At 40.2% G+C, this 14293-nt stretch overlaps 1 protein-coding gene across 3 annotated transcripts in view; it reads right to left on the reverse strand.

The window, feature by feature from the left end:
* Positions 1–351: 351 nt before the first annotated feature.
* The window catches only part of SLC35F1 (solute carrier family 35 member F1), a 257592-nt gene continuing 243650 nt past the window's right edge, over positions 352–14293 (reverse strand). For all 3 annotated transcript variants that reach the window (XM_035320594.1, XM_035320593.1, XM_035320596.1), the window contains one exon: positions 352–4577. In XM_035320594.1, the coding sequence (XP_035176485.1) occupies positions 4353–4577 (225 nt within the window). In that variant the 3' untranslated portion in view covers positions 352–4352. The remainder of the gene's footprint in view (positions 4578–14293) is intronic.

A 14293-nucleotide genomic window follows, 5' to 3' on the forward strand; every position in this document is an offset into this window, starting at 1 on the left:
TCTAGCATGATTAACCATTTCAAGAGGACAGCAGTGGAGCACTTCTATGTCTAAATGAGGGTGACTAATATCAGGATATTAGAGGTAGCCACCGCAGCATGGCAGAGACAGAGGAGACCATGTATCCAGGAGCAGCACCTGGGGGCCAGGTAGGATACCTGAGGATGTCTGATGGCACATGTTTAGCACCTGAATAACACCGTTGGAAGGAGCTGTACCATAGCTACTTCTCAAGGGAAAGAAGTCCTCAACACACCAAACAATTAATGCCCTGCAGTCAAGATTTATACTTCATAAAAAATCGTTTGAGGCTAAGAAACCAGTACAGAAGCAGACAAAATAATAACCCTGCTTTCATAAAGCATTTATCATTTTTTTTTTTATTTGAAAACATTATACAGGCATTACATTGCCACAGCCAGTCCATATAGGAGCATGCAAATATCAAAATGGAGAAAGGCTTGTTCAGCTTTTTGATGCAGGATTTGGGGTTGGGATTCTGTTTGCTTGGTTTTGGTTTTGGTTCATGTTCCCATCTGTGGTGTCAAGATTAGTGTGCTTTATTATGGCATTTAACAGTAAAATCCTACCCATGGGGTAAAATTTATATTTGTAGCTAGCTTAGGAATACTAAATGGTTTTTTTAAAAAAAGAAAACAATACTACACGCTTGTCAAAATGTTAATAGCACAAGTTAGCAATCTCTACACTATACATTGAAACTTTTTCATATGACACAGTGGTGCAAAATTTTCAATTGCTTGGTCTTTTGTTGTGTTGTTTTGAAAGTTTATAGCTGGAACAAGGACAAGGTCTGTCTCCCAGTGAAGGTTTTCATCCAGTAGCAGAAAATTACATCAGTCTTGCTAAGGGCTGCTCAGTGCCAGCAGTATATCAGGGTTTCAGTCTGTTCAGGCAAGGATCTACACAGAACTAGTGATGTCCTAATGCAACACGGAGAGTAGCTGCCAGTTAGATAGCTGAAACTCTGCTGGTGTGTACTGAGGTCTTGAACTGCAGGAAACAAGCAGGTAGAAGTAATGCTTTCCTTCACTAGACCTCAGCTTTTCAGTCAAAACAGTTACTTGTAGAGCTATATACTGTCTTCCTTTGAGGTCCATTGCTCAGCACACTGGTGTTAATTAAAGTTCACACCTTTCTTAATGGGAGATGCAGAAAGTGAAGCAGCCCCACTCTGCACATGAAACTCCCCCTGTGCAAGTAACACAGGGGATGGTGGCTGGGTGCAGAGTGCACACCCAAACATTCACAACTTATTTCCATACAACAGAGCCTTTTAAAATAGACTATAAAAACAGCTCTAGATGGCACGTCACAGACACCCATGGTTTGCAAACTCTTGTGTGTAAAAACTCCCAGTCTGGTGAACTGCCCAGGCCATGCCTTCAGCCCAGCTTTTTCTGAGAAGACACCAACAAACATCTACAAGTTAGTGTCAGAAAAATGAAGAGGGGTAGGCAGAAGGACTACAAACATTTGGCTTGAAAATAAATACTAATAATGAAATAAACCAAAACAATAATGCAAAACGAAGGAACTGTAAACATGGAACAAACACACACACCATCCTCAAAGGTCTCAAGACCAACATGGGGACTAATGTTCAGAGAAAGGTATTTAATTGGTATGAAAGGTAGCAAAAAGACTGAGATGACAGGTGCCCGCCATTGTGCCTCCAAGAACCTGACAGGGCTGTGGTGATTGTGACCAAAGCCCCTGCTCCTAGGGCAGGTATGAAACCTGCCTCAGGTGGAAGCCCTCCCTGGGTTTGACCCAAGGATGTTTGCTGGCCCACTGTGCACGAGGGCTTCACCCAACCATGCGCTTCCCACATGGGTTTCCACCCTGCAAACCTCACCCTGAAGTATCAGGTGATCATTCTTCTTCTTTTTTTTTTTTTTTTTTTTTTTTTTTTTCCTGTGAATCATGTAGTATTTAGACTTTCCTTAACACCTCCAGAAAATGAATGTACTGTTGTTTCTCTGTGGGAATCCTCAAAGGTTTAAAAGAAAGAAGAAAAAGCTTGGGAAGATGAAGGAGGATTCAAAGAGTTGGACTCAATGATCCTTGTGGGTCCATTCCAACTTAGGATATTCTATAATTCTATGATTCTATGAATGCTGAAGAAGATTTAAAAAAAAAAATAAAAAAAAAATAGAAGGTAATGAAAAAAAAAAAAAAAAACTACAATTGTTATGATTTTAAAACCAGGCAATCTTAATTGAAGATTCTGGAATGTTTCGGGGCATGGTTCAACAACCCTTCCCTCAGCTGCAGTCTAGCAGGCAGTCTAAACACAACAGGACAGAAATTGACTCTTCTCCTCACCCACAGCGAAGGTAAGATACAACATACGTCTGCTGTTCAGTAGCATTTTGGCATTTGTCACTTCACATATATTTGTACACATACTTTTCCCAGTCTGCTTCAGGGAAGTCCCTTCTATATTAAAGGAGAACAGGACTATAAAAGATGGATATTACCTCAGCAGAAATTCATCCTACTTGGTTGAACTGTGGCCTTTCTAATCTCCAGAGTACAGATTTTTCTTTTTTAAAGAGGAATAGGAAAGTTGTATTTCTTAAACATGAAGACCTACATTTTCACTTTAGACAGACTTCTTCAGCAGAATGGCATTCAAATCAAATTCATTTTATATGCCCACAAGCAAAATATTCATCAGTCCTGATGTAAACCTCATTTTCAAATACAATGAATATATACATGCTTTTACAGCACTATTGTGTACTTCTTAAACTCCTTTCTTCTAAAGATTCCGAAACGTTTTAAAGTAACTTGGTCCTATAGCACCCCTGTGAGGTAGGTCAAATATCTTTATTCCCTTATATACAGACTGGGAAATGCAGCCACACAGAAGGTAAGTCATGCCCAAGCTGATGCAGAGATGTGGCAGATCTGTGAATAAAACCAAGCTCTCCTGGATCCCTTTCCTCTCTGTTAGGTATAAGACTATCTCCCTTTCCTTAATTTTAAATTAAAAATAGATGGTGGAGGTTGAAATAACCATTTCCTTTTATTGTGCTCAGAAGAGCGAACGTACAGGCAGATGTGGATTCTCATGGCTGCAGCTAAGATTTCCCCTCTTCTGATAAGGCTCCTGGAGCAGAAGTGCAGTTGCAGAGCACACCCTTACTACTTTCACATGTCACCAAGAACATAAGAAAACTGCTGAATTATTCTGCTAGTTCTGTAGTTAATGAAAAATAATTGGCTACACCCTGCCGGTACGAATGCCTTTGTGCTACTGCTGCAATACCAGCAGATGGTCCAGTCTTTCTATTCATGAATTCCTAACATAATCTTCCTGATTTTTACAATTTGTGGGTTTTGGTGAAAAACTGTCACATTTCTAAATAGCTATTGTTAGAATAATGAACCACAGGAGACTAAGCAAACTGGAACAGCAGAAGGCGCCCTCGATGCACTGAGTATCTAAAATAAGTGCCCTGATCCACAAGATATGTCATCTTACCATGGAGAGGTACAATACATAGGAAACTAGAAAATGTATTTTTTTTTTTACAGATTAAAATTTAAAAAGTAAGAAATCTGTGTTAGTCATGACTACAGAGAAATTAACTCCCTGTCACCTGATGCAGAACCTCAGCCGCTAAGAAATCTGCCATGGATCATAGAGAGGTCAATGCTTGAGTACTTCACTTCTGCAAATATAGAAAGGCTAAAATGCTCGCCTTATACCTATTCCTAGAATAGAGACGGATATTGTAAGTTGTCCCTCCTCTGGATTCATGGAGCAGATTACCTAGAAAGGGCAACTAGATAGCACAGATTAATTCATTGTCTTTCCCTCACCAAATCCAAGGTGCTAGCAAAAATGTGTCAGGGGGTTGCTACCATGAGTAACCCATCAATTTTGTGCAAATAAACAAATCTTAGAGAGAAATTAACAGTGACTGCACACATGTATTTGCTGTAAAAAGGTGGCTTGTCCACAACTGATGTGGCTTAGGCATAACATCTCTCAGTGAGTGCAAAAACACTCTGATTAATTTCATCTTGTAATTTCAGCTTATATATTGAATAGCTTTCCCAGGTAGTTTGATTAACTGATTCATATACAGCAGTTTGTATGGCAAACATGCTGTTAATATCATAAATGGGGGACTGGCATCTCCTTGCAATGAACACCCTGGAACAATTAATTTTATTTTTATGAGTTTTCCTTATTTGCTACCTTGCAGCTCACCGGTGTAACTGCACCTGGTAAATACCTTTCTCTATGTACAATACAGAGATAATGGATATATGAGCTCCACTGAATCATCAGCAGGTGATCAACGGCCCTGGGTTTAGGCAACTCTAATGTGAGGTTCCTCTTCTGTCTCCTGCCCCAGGCTGGTATATGTTACCGAAGGCTCCAGCTGGCCGGTGGCTGGCAGGTCTACAACGGGTCCTGAAGGGTTTCGAAATTGCTTGTACACTCGAGGATCTTGGGCTACGTAGGTGGACGTGGAGGAGTAGAGCACCAGCCCAACAAGGATGGTGAAGAATGACAACAAATAAAGTCCTGAAAACTAAGCAGAAAGAAGAGTACAGTCATTAGACATGGCAACGCTCATCCTGAACTCATGAAGACCCATGAAGAGATTTAGGCACAGATCCTTCTTGTGGCATGCACATCACAGAACAAGCCTCCTGTCACCAGGACGGCAAACTTTTGGGGGAACGTCTCTTTGTAAGTTGGTTTGCTCCCATTAAGTCCCCTGTCTTCCACAGCCAACATCTAGCTAGTACTTCCCCATGGCCCAGGCATATAGAATATTAGTCAGGTGGGACGTGGGAAAGCTGGGCTCTGGTCACTGATCCTAACCAGAGTTTGTTGTGCTTTTAGCTACGTGAACTACCTCTGTGAGTGCAAGTGTCTCTAGCTCCAGAGTGGGGTACCATCACCTACAGAGTCTTCTGTCAGGTAGTGGCTAAATGTGAAGTTAATTACAGCTAACCCATGTTAGTGAAGTATAATATGCCACCTGTAATATAAAAATACCAATAAAATAATTTAAATAACATGTAAAGCATATATATATATATTTTAATTACTTTAATAAAGGTCCTTAAGAAGGCCACCTGCAGCTTCTTTTGCTTGTAAACTGAAAGCAGATGACAGAAGATTTAGTATGAGTTAGAACAGGACAAGATTCATCTGTGAAACATACTCTGGGTTGACCTCAAGAGGTTTGACAACACTTGTGGAAAGCAGTTAACTGAAAGGTTGAGCATGCATATTTTGGCACAGAGCACCACTAGATCAGAGGTCAGCCTGAATTTTCTGACATGTCCAGACTTAGTGTGCCTGGACTGGGAATATAACACAAATAACTTTTTTGGCAATATTTTAGTCCTTATGGGTAAAGGTAAAGCCAGGGATTTCAAAGCACAGACAAGTGAATAGGAGCTTTAGATACTGTATGTGTCTCTGCTATGGGGGACACAAAAATAGCTCTAAGCCCATATGACTTGTCTCTTGATCCTAGACTACAAGTTATTCTTTCTTGTATGTTGTGTGTGAGAAACTGTGATGGACAAATTGTCCAGCCAACGTATGGGTGGGAATATGGAACAGATTTGTAGTCACTGGGACTTTAGAAAGTGCCTGTGTTCTGCAACTGTCAGGGATCCATACTTCAACACCAACAATTAGCTGCAACCTGTGATTAACTGCTTCATGCTTCATGACATGTTTCGTTTTATTATTTTACACAGGGGTGTCTGAAAATCTGTTCTTTAATCCTAACTTATATGGTGCTATGATGGATGCCCAATTTGTCTCCTTTGGACCATTTCAGCATGGCACAAAGTGGATAGACCAGGCTGTATTATCTTGGCAGAAGCTTTTTAATATTTCTGCTTCTAATATTTAAATAAATAATTATTGTGGTAAAAGCAAATTTTACTTAATTTTACTTAAGTTAACTTAGTAATGATGCTGATTTGGTGCAATTTAATAGATCTGCAGAACCTGTGTACAGCCTCTCACCTCCGGCTTTTTTACAGAATCTAAATGATCTTCAAAAACTTTGGACAAATAACACATGGTGACATATCTGGACCCGTTTTTGTTTCCTACTGCTGGTATGCATGTTTTAGAGATAAAGCACCATAATGGGGAAACTTTAGAGTGTGTCAGAAGGATTGCTGTGTAGGAAGAGTGCTGCTTTTCATCAGTTGTTAATTGCTTTTTTTTTTTCCAGGAATGTCACCAGGTCTTCACATGTCATCTGGCAGTGTGATACGATGTAGTCATCCCACTGTCCCATCAGCTGTGAACCCACCGCTGAGTGTTACAGTGAGTCTGCTGAAGGATTCCTCCTGCCTGACACAGCTCTAACAGGGCTGGGTTAGGCTTAGATCTCCCCCATGTGGCAATCAAACCAAAGTCAGTCATTTCAAAGCATTTTCCAGTGGTCTTTTCCCCCCTTTTCAGTTTAATTTTTCTTTCCACACTTTCCCCTCCATTTCATGAACTTGGGTAACACATGGCAGCAGTGGGTTAAATTACGCATAAGCAAAACCGAAGAGCAAATTGTGTCTAGTTTCCCAAACTGGGAACTAATTCCCTAGTTTCCCATTGTCCCTCCTTTCTACCTTATGTCTGAAATTCTCACCCAGGACAGCCAGCTGGCTTGCTCCACCATATAACTAGAGTGCCAGCCAGATTTGTGATTGCCTTGTGTCCTGCTGCGAGGAATCTGTGGGGCTTCCAACAGCTAAATGTGCCCTTATTCTTGCTCCGGGAGCTGCCCAGCCAAATCCAATTCACTTTCTCTTTATTCCATGGCTTCAGCTCTGCCATATCCCCCTCCTCTTGGCCATACCTCTCATTCTCCTCCCTGCGGCTGCCTGCCAGTGGGCTCTTTGGTCTGATAATATTCTCTCCATGGCAGTGTGTCCCCCCGTGGCAGTTCTCCAGCCTGGGAGAAAGGCTTTGGACGTAGCTGGGGGAAATCTAAACAAAGGCCTGTGAATCATTTGTCTTTGGTATCTATGCACAGCTATTGCAAAGAGACCTGGGTCCTGACAGTCCTATACCAAAACCAGTCTTTACCTTTCTCTCTTGATTAGAAATGAGTTAAGGTTTCTTTCTGCAGCAGCTCCCCACAACTCTAAAGTAGAAGGGTTGTTAATAAGGTTAATATTGGAATATATACTGTAGACATAGGAAAAATCTCTGTGCTTTTTCGATACTCTGTCAGACTGACCCAAAGTCCCCTGAAATCAATGGGTATTTTCCTCCTGTTAAAATGGCTGTGAATCCAGCAGTGTGACGGGAGGGTTCAGACAGTTCATCAAGTATAAAATCTGTCAGTCACTGTACTGTGTTCTTCAGACTCTCCAGCTGAAATCTTTGTGTTTTATTGAAGATAGCATTTCCAGCAGGCATACTCTACTGCTACAGCTACATGTAGGTTGTTTTTTTCTTTCCATCTTGACCTGCAAACCTCATCTGCTGAGACTCACTATTAATAGACAGCAAAAATAAATAAATAAAAGAGATTTAAAAACAGCAGGAAGAGCTACTTCTAAGAAATGAAGTGAGAGATCATTTTGCATTTCTACCCTATGCACAGCTGCACTACCAAACTGCAAGCTCTCAGGTAGTGTGCAATTCCTCTCTTTGACTAAAATACTAGTTGACAATGATATTGTGCTTCATGTTTCTAACTTATGTCTCACTTTCTAGAGACCAATATTTCCTCTAAGAAAAAAAAATAATTTAAATATCCATATTTGTATGTCCCTCCAAATGCCACCTCCCTCCATGCTACACAGGATACCAGCAAGCTGTTCAACCTCTTGCATCCTGGGATTGATTTTTTCCCTTATATGAATTTCTTTTGTGAATGAAAATGATTTTTAGATGACCCTCAGTTTCCTACCTATTTAAAAGAGACAGTAGCACTTGCTTTCTTTACCTGTTCACTCTGCAAAGTAAGGAACTAAACTGATCCACATCACATGCCTATTCAATAATCCCTTTAAGAGTAGGATTCAGATACACAGCAACAAAGAAAAAATCAGAAAAAAATCCTGTCCTTTCACTTAGGATCTTAATAAAGATGGTAGACAAAAGAAGACATATAAGAATTTCCAGCTGAGAAACTGAAACGTACAGAGACATTATTCACTCCAGATCACACAGGAGAATATGGCAGAATTAGGCAATGAATTCAGCATTCTAGAGGATCAATCTAATTCCTTAATCTAAAGACTTTTATATTTGACTGCTTATATATATTGCATATTATTCTGCTAGATGAAATCCTCTGACAGTCATGTAAGTCGCACGTGGCTGCACCAATGTATAAGTTCTCTGCAAGCAAGAATTTATATTAAAGGTAAATGATATTTAGCAATTGACATTTCCTTGCTAACTTGCTTGTATAAAACATTAATTAAACACACTGATACGCTGCATTTAGCTTTCAGCCTGGACTGAAATAGAGATCACCACGAAGTCAGGAATCAGGGACTCCATGTGTTGCTGCGTAATGCCCAGTTTTGCCAAGCAAGAAATATGCATGTAAAGAACAGTGCTTCTGATCACCTGAATCAGAAGAAGGAAGATTAACTTGCTATAAAATAAGGAAGAGAAACAGGAACATCATCCTCTGAAGAGAAGATAGATCTTCTTCCAGAGAAAAACTGTTTAGTTACAATAACATTTCAGATCTTATCACTGACATGAAAACTTACTGAATAGTCAGATCAAATAGTTAGATCAGCACAGCACATCTCAACATGGCTGCTCTGCTCTGCTCTAAGAGGGTGTCTATAAATGCTTTCCCAGTCACATGTATTCAACAGCGAACAGACAAAGGTATTGACAACAACTAAATACTAGAAGGACTAAAACGATGTTGTCTCTAGACATTATCTGGTACCTGCAGTGATAATAGCTTACACTAAACCACTGTTAAGTTTCAGCATATCCATTTTAGGTGTCTGTCAATTTGAAGAAAAGCAAAAACTAGTCAAATGCAACAAGATAACGTATATCAAGAGTTGCTCAGTCTATCAAAAAAACACATTGATTCTGGGTGCGTGGATGTTTCTGGTATTTATCTAAAAGATATTCCTTAGGGAACCAGTACTTGGATGCATTCACCCAGCCAGGCTTAGCAGAAAAATTAATGGCATCAGATGGCATAGCTGCAGGAGCAGGGACTTACCTCCTAACCCTGAGATGTGCTAATGCAACCCGGTGCAACTCTGCCGGAACACCAGCGCAGCACTAAGCTCTAGCTGACCACAGAAAACACATGGCAAAACCAGTCCTGCTTTCTGTTATCCATGCACAAATTCATTTACATTAAGAAAGAACAGAACCCAAACATTTCTGCAGTGATTTAAAATACATATATATAACTACAGTGCTAGAGGCAATTATGGATGGATTTTATAAACATTATTTGAAACTTAATTTATACATAGTATTTTTGTTCCAAGTGTTTCAAAATCATTTGGAATTTGGGGAATAAGTTAAGCATCACAAATTTTTTAAAATAAAGAAGAAACATATAAAGGAATCTGAAAACTTATTTTTCTTTTTAAATCCAGAATGAACTATTAAATCTTTCAAAATTTACCCCCCCCCCCCCCACACTATTTCCTGTTTCCTACTTCTAATTATCTCTCTCTGCAAAACTTGTTTTTCATACATCTGTAAACCTTTATGACTAGAACACTACTAGTATTTCCACTTAAATTTCTTGTGCTTTAAAGTTGAAAGAAATAGGTGCAAAAGAACCTTCTTGATGGGGAACAAACAGTGCACCTGAACATCATCTTGAATAGTGATAAGACAATGAGGAAAATACAAAGAAAGAAAAGCTGTTCAGAAGACAGCAAACTCAAATCTAGTTCAGGAGAGAGAGAAAGTCATTATTCATTAGACAGATCATGAATTTAGGAAGGAAAGCGGGAAGAAAGCGGATATAGAATCCTTATATCACAGCTAGGAGTTGTTGCACTGACTGCCTTCTGCACAGGGAATTTGCAGGCTAGTATTTCTGACTGTCACAGATGTCCACATCCATGTTACCATTGGCACGAGGGCAAAACAACATCTACAGCGACAAAAACAGACAGATGTGAGTCTGCAGAAAAGCCCACGCTGACAAAGGAACTCAATGATTTGCTAATTTTGGTTTTTCACTAGGCTATCATGGTAATGATCATGACCGTTATTACAAATGGTTATGAAAATGCAAATTCTCTTTCACTCGGTCCATTGAACTGGAAATAGTCTGTGAGAGCAAATAGTCTGTGAGAGCAGATTTTTCAGCTGTGGCACTCCAATTCCATTTGTATTTCACAACAGCAGCATAGTCTGAATCTCTTGGCAGGTAACACGTCTCCCAGCTCCTAACTATGGCAACCTAGCTGTGCTTTGTATGTCTTAAAAAGGATTTTTTTTTTTTTTTTGTTATATGAATAACTGAAAACCTAGAATTACCTAGTTTCATATATTAACTGATAAACTATGAAATGAAATAACTACCTTTTCCCTTACCTTGGCTACAAATTCTCCACATTTTGACAAAAATGAAAAAAAGAAATCAAGCCTATTAATTCTACTTTTAAACCTTGAAGAAGCAGTCTCCTAGGAACCGTGCTGATGAAGAGGGACAAAAATTTCCATTCTGGGGGAATTCATTTAGTCCCATATTCCCGTTGACATTCTCCATGCTCTCCAGACTGGTAGTTCCCATCAATGTTTTATTCCAAGCAGTGGGTCTGTGCAGCCTGATGAACTTTTCTGTTTTCCAAACCAATTCAGCTTGTAATGTATGCTGCACAGCCAATCAAATCCAAGGCCAATGAGGGTTCCCACACCGGCTTATATCTTTTCCCTCGGGTAATTTCACACATGACTACCTGAGCGGGCTGAGCTAAAGGAGCTAAAACCAAATTTCTCTCATTATCTTTTATATAGCAAACAGACATTTTCACTTGGTTTGATGAATCGATTGAGAGACTGAGCTTCTTTTCACACAGTTTTCTATTTTCACCTCAAATACAGCAAATGAAGTTCACGGTGGCCAAGTGCAGAAGTTGCACTGTGGGATGCACATACTCTCCAGTCAGTAGGAGTACCGGGAAGGGTGAATGCTCAGAGGGCTGTGAAGTCACATAGTCCTTCCACTTGCACAGCTGGATATTATAGATATATTACTTTATTAATAGGAATGGGAGGCAGTATCCTTGTCATAGCTCACAGCTGTCTCTGACGACTGCCCCAGCTCGGTCCCACAAAGATCTGACCAAGATTGGTCATAGGCTGGGACTGTGACTCAAACTGTTGCTGACTATTTTTGTTCCTTCCTGGAAGGTAGATGTTTCTGTTTACTCCTAATGGGAAGGATGCTCCCCTTGAGATTCAGGGTTTACCCTGCTGTTTATCAGGACAACAGCCTGCTGGTTTAGCCTGTCACTGCTCTCTGTCTTTGGCTGATTACTGATCCCAGGTGAGAGTTATGGGCAGAATATTTCCTAGGGATTCCCAGACATCTTTACAAGTGGACTGCAGAAATAAGCTCTAGGCAGGTGATGATACATATTGGTCATCAGCAGAAACTGGGGCTGTCACCCCTATATTATAAAAAACACATGGCACCAAACACCAAGAAGGATCGTTGTGACCTTCTACACTCAAGCCTTTATATGTAATGCTAGATCCCTCAGCTCTTTGATCTACAGATCTCTAGGGAAACTGAAAATGCTCAGATAAGTTTTAGCATGCCTTATCAGCTCTCCAGCTACAGAAGATTGAATGCCCGAGCAGAAATGTTGGTTACGCTTCTGAGAAAGGTAACAAGGGGTGCTGGCTAGCTTCAGTAATGATGCCAACTCCTGGACTGGGAGTCTGTCCACTAGCAGCAAGATTAAATTATTGTCACATTTCAATGACCTCCATCTATTTCCAAGGCAAACTGTGAGGATACAGTCCTAAGTAATGACTTAAGGCCCAATCTTGTCCTCTGAACTCATGCAAAATGAAATTTATAGCTAGTTTCTGCACACATTTTTTCTGTCCATTGGCAGTCTAATGAGAAGTTTTTCATTGGGTGAAGGAGGCTTGAGTTGCAGGGCATGTCTCAACCCATCACTGTTGCTCGTTCCAGACATAATCCAAAGCATGAGACATTGGGTTCACTTCAACAACAGCAAAAACCTAATATCAGACTCATTGCTATTTGGTTGAAACAAAGAAGCCAACGGAGGACTGGCCCCTGCCATTTCAAGGATGAAGAAAGGCCATACTTTTCTCTTCCTCCTGCCTGCTTGCATCCTCAGTTTGCTTTAAGTCAGATGAAATGAAAATATTTCCTTAACGTTGTGTGTATACAGATTGTCAGGGCTGTGGGTGCACTCCCCCCACCTGGGGATTTGTCTGCCTGTGCTCAGGGTCAGCTCAGCCAGGGTGCATGTGTCCGGCCATGAGAGGCCTCAGCAGAGGCCTGGCCCCATCCTTTGGAGCTGCCAAGAAGCTCTCCCTCTCAGTCATTGCCACTATGCCCATGGCCAGACTCATGCCTCCTTCTGATCTAGGCTTGGCATCCCTGTTTGACCTTGGCCCTGATCAGTTCTGTGTAAGCTGAGGGCGTCTATACAGGAGAAAAATGGGGAGAGAAAACTATCATCATAGAGTTCAGTAAACTATCAGATAGTATCATCATAGAGTTCAGTAAAATTTGTGAAACTTCAGAATTTTCCTGGAATTCATTTGTGGAATAAAACAAGTGCATGGTCAGAACTGATTGTATTTACAAAAAACCTCAGAGGTTGATGCCAGCAGCTGTAAAGCAAATGCTTGTTTTGCACAAATCTGCATGATTTCATGCTTCTCAAATGGCATAATTAGAAACATTTTATAGTAGAATGTCCTTCCTAAATACATGCCTGTTAGGGCAAAACGTTTGCTTGAAATGTCTTTTCTTGCTTTCCTGGATGCTGGGAGATACAGAAATGCTACTTTCTCTTTTGCTTCCCTTTGTTGCCTCCACCATTAGAGGTGGAGAAAAAATATGCCTGTGTTCAGTACCCCTGCAGTACCAGCAGTCTGTCTAATTAAAAAGTGCAAGGTAGAATGAGTCCTGCAATGTTTTAATCCTTTCTTATCTATATAGGAAAGACATTTTAATGTGAAGTAAAAACACTTATATTACAGTGCTCTAATTTCCTGTCAGCATCTTTACTGTGGTATAAAGAGGCTTCATTTCTGGTTATTTTATATCAATCACTTGGCAAGAATGGTTTAAGATAAGCTGGGAGGGGGGGGAGCCCACTCTTATAAGAATAAGCAGGCCAATGTAGGGATGGGGTTCATTCTATATGCATAGTAGACCATCAGACCATGACAAATTTAATCAGTCTATGCAGAAAATCACTAGTAAAGCAGTTATCCTTTTAATTCATCTTAATATTAAAAGGAGGAGCACAACAGAAATACTTATAAAAATAAAAGTAATTCACCATCCCCACTATTACCTTTCAATATTTGAAAGATTTGTTTTATCAGCCATCAGTTGCCACGTCTTTTCATATTTGTGTGTAAATGTTTAATAAAGTAGCAGCTGTCTGCTGTACTTGATTCTGTATAAATGTATATGAGGCTAATTGCGTTCAAAACAGAGGTTACAATAAGTTATTCAGCTTGGATCCTTTGTTTATATTTTTTCTGATGAATCTATCAATATATTCATGTAGTCATGCTCTCCCAGAATGGCATTCTTTTATCTCAGCCATACAAAAACGGAGCATTCCTGCCCTGAGAAACAATGTATATGCAGCTGCGATTACCTTTAACACGAGTAACTATGTAAGCTGTCTGGAGAGAGTGTGATACTGCTATTTCTCATCAGGATGCTGTGTGGTCTGCTGTGTTTGCTGCAGGCAGCTAGAGGCAAAAATTCAGGAGCTCCAAAAGCTCTCAACTGAGTCAACTCAACAGACAGGTGTACCAGGGAATCAGCATGGAAAGTATGTCCTAAGTCATCCAATAAAATCCCCTATGGCCATGTGCAGCTAGGTCATATATTCTATCTGGCCAATATGCGCTGTCCTCCTGTAAGCATTATTAGGGCTTTTGTCCTGTCCTCCTAATTTATCTGAAGTTTGTTCTTGAACCTCCCCACTGCTATAGCCAAAAATCCCTCTCTAATTTCTATTCCACATTTATACCTTCTCAGTTTCTATCCATATGTTCGTATGTTGGCATTGGTCTTTA

Source organism: Oxyura jamaicensis, chromosome 3, assembly GCF_011077185.1.
Source record: "Oxyura jamaicensis isolate SHBP4307 breed ruddy duck chromosome 3, BPBGC_Ojam_1.0, whole genome shotgun sequence".
NCBI classification, from domain to species: domain Eukaryota; kingdom Metazoa; phylum Chordata; class Aves; order Anseriformes; family Anatidae; genus Oxyura; species Oxyura jamaicensis.